The sequence below is a fragment of the Musca domestica genome, unplaced genomic scaffold, assembly GCF_030504385.1.
Source record: "Musca domestica strain aabys unplaced genomic scaffold, Musca_domestica.polishedcontigs.V.1.1 16, whole genome shotgun sequence".
In the NCBI taxonomy this organism is placed as follows: Eukaryota; Metazoa; Arthropoda; class Insecta; order Diptera; family Muscidae; genus Musca; species Musca domestica.
The window spans coordinates 1,251,952-1,258,636 of NW_026712219.1; the positions used below are offsets into that span (position 1 = coordinate 1,251,952).

The window sequence follows — 6,685 nt, forward strand, 5'->3', positions numbered from 1 at the left end:
TTTTGTGTTTTATGAGCTTCACGATTATTCAAAATGTTGACAATTTGTGGGGGAGGTACCAGAAGGAGTGGACCGGTATCATCCATCTTCACACCAGAACTTGGGTTAATGTGAATATTGAGGTGTCTGTAATTTGAAGACAATCGGAGTTTTACATCACATTTTATTACAATTATAATTATTCAAAATTTTGACCCTTTGTAGGGGGAGGTACTTGATGAAGTGTACTGATATTGTCCATTTTCTCACCTGATGCACGTATAACGCTTAGAAAAGATAGAGGAAAATCGGATTATCCCTCTCTCCTTCTGTGCAATAAAATATATATATTTTTTTTTTTTGAAAATTTCGACCTTTTATGGGGGATTTACCGGAAGGAGTGTATAGATATTTCCCATTTCCGAACTCGATCTAAGTTTGATAATAACATTACAATGTACCAATTTTTGATGAAATCGGACGGACGGAGATCTCTAGATCAACTCCAAATTTCCTGAAACGGCTTTACTTCAAATAGACCCAGGGTCTTAAACCTTTATTTCGATGAGGCACGTTTTGGCCGTATCAAATGATATATACCCCCTATAGCCATTGGCATATTTTTACGTGATTTTTTGATTTTATTCTTTTCTACCAAAAGATCATTCTGAATTGGTGAGAACTGTCAAAATCAGATCTACCGTTCTTGAGTTATAAGCGTAGAAGCTACCATCATTTTCTTTGATACTTAGATTGTCCATATTTTTCTACATACCCGATAACTTGGCTATCAGCATCAATGTGTAACGGTCAGAAGTGACTTTACGTGTGTTTGTGATTCTTTCAGAGTCAGAAATATTCGAGGTTCATGAAAAATGTTGGTTTTATTTATACAAAACCTCTACACATTATCCGATGATCATTCAAATTGGTTGGCTTCTGCTTTATTTAATACTCTTACCTTATGCAAAATTCCGCGTCGGTCGGTCTATACTTGTGACCTGTGAAGCAATTGCAACAAGAGGAGATTTAACTGTTTTTAATTCATTTCAACACAAAAATACCTTCCAATCATTTCAAAAAAAAAATTAAAAAGCGGCCGGGCCGAACTTTGTATACCCTCCTCCATTTGAAGGAATTTGGAAATTTTCCAAAAAAAAAATTGTTAAAATTTTTTTAATATCTTAAAAATATCGAATATAGCCATTATATCGGGGTCTATACGACGTGGTCCTACATAGGCATTGTTGTCATAAGCCATTACCCTATTTAAATTCGAAACTTTAAATAAACGGTGAATAATGTAGCTAAAATCATTAATATACCGTCACATCGGAGCTATACGAAGGCCTGGACCTGCATAAACAATTTTCTGTTACAGCCTGTAGCATCCATTACGAACTTCAAATATGACATCTCAAACAATTTCGGTTAACAATGTCACTAAAATGATCAAAATACCGAATATAGGGAGGTACAGTTATATGGGGGTTATAAGAAGACGTGGACCTGAACAGATATTTTTCTGTCATAGGCTGTTGTATCCCTTTGAAACTTCAAATACCAAATTTGAAAAATTTTCAGTGAATAATGTCACTATAATCATCGATAACCCGAATATCGGGATGTACCGTTATATGGGGGATATATGAAAACGTGAAAAATAATCATTTCTGCAAAATTTTAGCCTTCTATCTTGATTCGTTCGAAAGATAGCTTGATTACAAGAGTTAGGCGGACAGACAGACACACAGACAGACAAGCGGACATCGCTAAATCGACATAGAATTTTACGCTGATCAAAAATATATATACTTTGTTGGGTCTTACATGAGTATTTCGAGGAGTTACAAACGGAATGACAAAGTTTATATACCCTCCATACCCATGCCTATAGTATGGTGGAGGATATAAAAACAATAGGCCTCTATTTTGACCCTAGCCCCAACTGCATGCATAATTTCGTAATGGATACGGACGGATGGACGGACCCACATAGCCAGATCGATTCAGCTCGCGAGATGGGAAAATCCATAGGTGTAGGACCAATATTTCAAGATGGCCTATTAAAAATTTTAAAACACCAAACACATAGTGTTGTAGGGTAAAAAAAGACCCAAATAAGTAGGTCCTTAAAAATACATATTATTTAAAAAATCCAAAAATTGAGGCTCTGAAAAATATTCTTTAAAAATTCTTTTTTAAAGTCAGATATTCTGGGAAAAAATATTTCTAAAAATGCAGTCTTGTGGGTCAGAGGATATTTTTATACCCTCAGCCATATGACTACAGAGGGTATATATCATTTCATATGACCAAAACGTGTCCTATCGAAATAACGGTTTTAGACCCCAGGACTCTTTGGACCAAATCCTTTTCACGACATTTGGAGTCAGCAAAAATGGTTCGAAAAGTAAAGAAGCGACTTGATCGAAACCCGCGTCGCAGTGGCCGAAAAAAATGGCTCGTGAGCTGAAAATATCGGAACATTCCATTCGGCAAACATTGAAAAATGAGCTCGGCGTAAAGCCATTGAACTTCCAAATAGTGCAAGAACTTACACCGCAACAGAAAGAAAATATACTCAAAAGAGCTAAAGAGTTACTTCGCTTGGCCGAAAGTGCTGAACTGCCGAATTTGGTTTTCTCCGCTGAGAAAACATTCGTTGTCCAGCAGTTCGTAAACAAACAAAATGATCGTGTTTACTTGCCAAAGAAGTCAGCTGAAAATGGGCACCTCCAGTTGGCCTCCAGAACTCAAGCATCGGCCATGGTGATGGTGTGTTATGGGCCGCCATAACAGCCGATGCTCGCTCCCTGCTCGTATTAATCGACCATGGCATCAGAATAAATGCCGAATATTATCGCGAAAGTATTCTGGAGGGTGTATTAAAACCTTGGGCACGCAAGCATTTTGGCCGCAAACCTTGGATATTCAAACAGGACTCAGCAATATCCCACTCAGCACGCACCACCCAAGAATGGTTACATAATGAGGTTCCTCGCTTCATTTCCAGCGCAGAATGGTCACCAAAATCTCCGGATACCAATCCGTTGGACTATTGTGTCTGGAGTATTTTGGAAAAGGTTGGCACTAAAAAATCACCTCAAGCTAGCGCTTCGCCGGAAATGGCCCAAAAAACAGCAGAGCAACATTTGGGCAGCGTGTGACGGTGCTATTGACCGGTTGAAAGCCATAGTTCGTGCCATTGGTGACCAATTCGAACAAATCTAAACTTATTCTAAAATTTGATGCTATTTCCGACATGTTTTGCTTTCATTCAATAAAATTTAAAAAAAAATGTAAAAATTATGGCGTTTGGCTTTGTTGCAGTGTTTTATCTCACCCTGTATAACTCCCATAAAATAATAAAAATAAAAATCGAAATAAGTATCCGATTGCCCTAAAATTTCACACATCCAAGAATTTCTACTAACACGAAACCTGGTGTGAAGATGGTAGATATTGATCCTCTACTGCTGTTACCTCTCAAACAATGGGTGAAGAATTTTAAAACCGAACATTAACCGATTAACATTCTTAGAAAAGGCGTTTGATCTCTGAAAAAATATTTTCTTAAAATCCACATTTAAGCGTCAGTCGAATACACTCCACCATTTGTAACGAATTTGGCAATTCTCAAAAACAATAAAATCCGTTAATATTCTGTTAAAATCTTAAAAATACTGAATGTAGCTTGGGGCTATACCAAAAAGGTGGACCTACATGGCCAACCAAAAGCCCTGCAGACATAACATACATTTGAGCAAAATTTTATCAATCTACTTCAATTCGTTCGGAAGCTAGAATGATTTCCACAGACGGACGGACATCCCTAAATCGACATAGAATTTTATGCTGATCAAGAAAATAGTATATATATGTATATTGTGGGGTCTAAAATGTGTATTTCGAGGTGTTACAAACGGAATGACAAACTTAATATACCCTCCATACTATGGTGGAGGGTATCAAAAATGCACGTTTGACTGTCTGACCAGTCCGTCAGATAGAATATTAACAAAAAACTCATTTGAAGGTCTTGTAAACATTTAAGAAATATTAAAAAAAAAATCCGCATTTAGTTTTCGTGGTTCCTGAAAGCATTTTCTGTAAGACCTTAAAATATAAATTCCATTTAATTTTTAAATTAATTTTTTTTTAATTCTTTTGTCCTCAAAAAAATATTCCCGTTTCTTAGTCTTTGAAAATATTCTTAAATTCAACTTTATTCCAATAATTCATTGTCGCACATATCGTCTCGAACAAATTCCAAATTCATGCCACCCTTCAGTTGGAGAACAAATGCCTTTGGATCAAAGTCAAGTTGCTTCATTGTACGATAGCCCATTCTCACCTTGTGATTCTTAAGGATATGCATCAGACCACATTTGGTTTGCATTAGGCCCAAGCGATTGCCCACACAGTTGTGGGGACCATTGCCGAAGGGTAAATATGTCATTGGGTTAATTGAATTTTTGTTGTCCGACGAAAATCGTTCAGGTCGAAATTGCCAAGGATTGGGCCAATACTAAAAAATAACAACAAAAAATTAGATCCTACAACAAATCATTGTGGGAAAAGGGGTCCTTACCTTTTCATCGTAGTGTAGTCCAAATATCGGTATGTAAATGGGCATACCCTCGGGAAGGGCATAATCACAATATGGCATCAAAGAGTATGGCTGGGAAATACCCTCCTCCGCCTTGCCATGTTTTCGTTCAAGTATGGGCACCGGAGGATACATTCTCAGGGTTTCATTGACGATCATTTCCAAATATTCCATGGAATTGAACGATTCATAAGATAGTTCTCCGCTGGTGTCTTTGAAGGCCCCCAGGATTTCCTTTCGTAGTTTTTCTTGCACTTCCGGCTGCTTGGCCAGCTCAAAGAGGGCAAAGGACATTGTGGTGGCCGAGGTCTCATAACCAGCTGCCAAAAATACAATGGCCTGGGAGTACATGGTTTCCATAAAGGAGGCGAGGTCCTTGGGGCCTTCGAAGAAAGCTTCCTGTTTAAGTTTTATGATAATATCGATTAAATCATTACGTATCCGACCGCCTTCCTCTCTTTCCTGGATAATCTGCTGTAGAGAGGCTACCAAATACTCTTCGCAATTTTTTTCAAACAGTTTAGCCCCAAAAAGTCGAACTAATTTGGGGGCAAAAAATATAATGACCACTTGTAGGGCTCTTCGCAGATCAAAGAAACCCAATTTCCTAATTTCAATGTGCATTTTTTCCACGGGATTCTTCAAAGAATCGGAAGAGAAACCAAATATTGTGGTGGCAATGACATCGGTGGTAAAGCGGGCACACACATCCTTTACTTCCATGCAAAACACCTGTCCCTGCCTCGCCATGTGATCGCTCATATTTGCACCCACATTCATCAGGAGTGGGAACATGGCTTTCAATTTTCCACTCGAAAACATGGGGGAAAATTTCGAACGCATTTCCTTCCACAATTTATAGTCACCAAAAAATATACTCTTCGCAGCAATGGGATCGGTGTGGACATCCGGTTTCGAGTAGCGATTACAAAATCTATCAAAATCCTTGATCAATATAGACTTGATGAGTTCCGGGTCGCGTATCAGCAAACTCGGTTTGTAGAGACCATAAACACCCACCACAGATGAGTTGGCGAATTTGGGATCCTCATAAACTTCCCTCAGAGCGAATCCAAAATTTGTCCTAAACAAAATAATATCCTTAAGGTTGGAACAAAAGATCTGGCCACGAACACTTGGAACATTTCTGTATTTTTTCCAAAAGGAAAAATTCACTTTGAAAAGATGGTAAATAAGACCCAGCACACAGACGACAAGGAGTGCCGAAATTTGCAACAACATTTTGTTGAAAAAATGCAATCAAGACTGATTGAAAATTATTTGTGTTTTGGAAGATAATTAGACAGTCAAAATTCAAATTGAAATTAATTGCAAAACAAATAACAAGTCGATAACACGATCGCTAGTAGAAAGAACCGACATCCATGACATCTACAGAAATATTCCTGTCATGCTCGAAATAATATTTCTGAAACAACTAATGCATTTTGGACTTAAAAATTGATTAAAATAAAATATACAATTGAAACAAAAAAAAACAGTAAGGAAAGGTCAAAATTCGGACGGAGCCCATCATATGATACCCTCCACCACTATGCGTATTTAGTAGAGCTCCCGTAACAAACAAGTTTATATTGGGAATTTATGTGTAGTAGATAAGGATTATATATTCGATAAGGAAAAAAAATTTCTGGGAGCAAAAGATATACCGGACCGGGTTTCCTCAAATGGTAAATTTCGGTTGAATGTGAAAAAATATATTCAATTTGCGCTAACATTCCATGAATATCGAAACTATATAAGAACCTGAACCGATCTCGATAAAATTTGGCAGATGTATTTTCGAGCTATATCTGATGCCCAGTATCAAATATCATTGTTGTGGAGTGCATATTACTCATGTGAGGGACTTTAACATTAAATCGAATGAAACATATATTTGGGAGCTATAGCTATATCTGAACCGATTTTCACTAAATATTTGAAGCACTTGCTTTTAAGCTAAATTCCGTCGGAAGTGCCAATATTCAGTCCATTTGGGCTGATATTGGCCATTTAGTGCACAAAAACCTGAAATCGGATAAAGATATATATATGGGAGCTATACCCAAATCTGAACCGATCTTGAGAAGA

The 6,685-nt window shown here is 37.4% G+C and overlaps 1 protein-coding gene across 2 annotated transcripts; it reads right to left on the reverse strand.

Annotated features, from left to right (window-relative positions):
- Nucleotides 1-4,157: 4,157 nt before the first annotated feature.
- LOC131800452 (cytochrome P450 6g1-like) lies at nt 4,158-5,960 on the reverse strand. 2 transcript variants are annotated; one of them, XM_059119937.1, is made up of 3 exons: nt 4,697-5,960; nt 4,574-4,591; nt 4,158-4,510 (listed from the first exon to the last, which is right to left on the reverse strand). In XM_059119937.1, the coding sequence occupies exons 1-3, from the start codon at nt 5,831-5,833 to the stop codon at nt 4,208-4,210; spliced, it is 1,458 nt and encodes a 485-aa protein (XP_058975920.1). In that variant the 5' UTR covers nt 5,834-5,960; the 3' UTR covers nt 4,158-4,207. The 2 variants fall into 2 exon arrangements, with proteins under 2 accessions (XP_058975920.1, XP_058975919.1); XM_059119936.1 differs by having other exon boundaries at nt 4,574-5,947.
- Between the last annotated feature and the right edge of the window lie 725 nt (nt 5,961-6,685).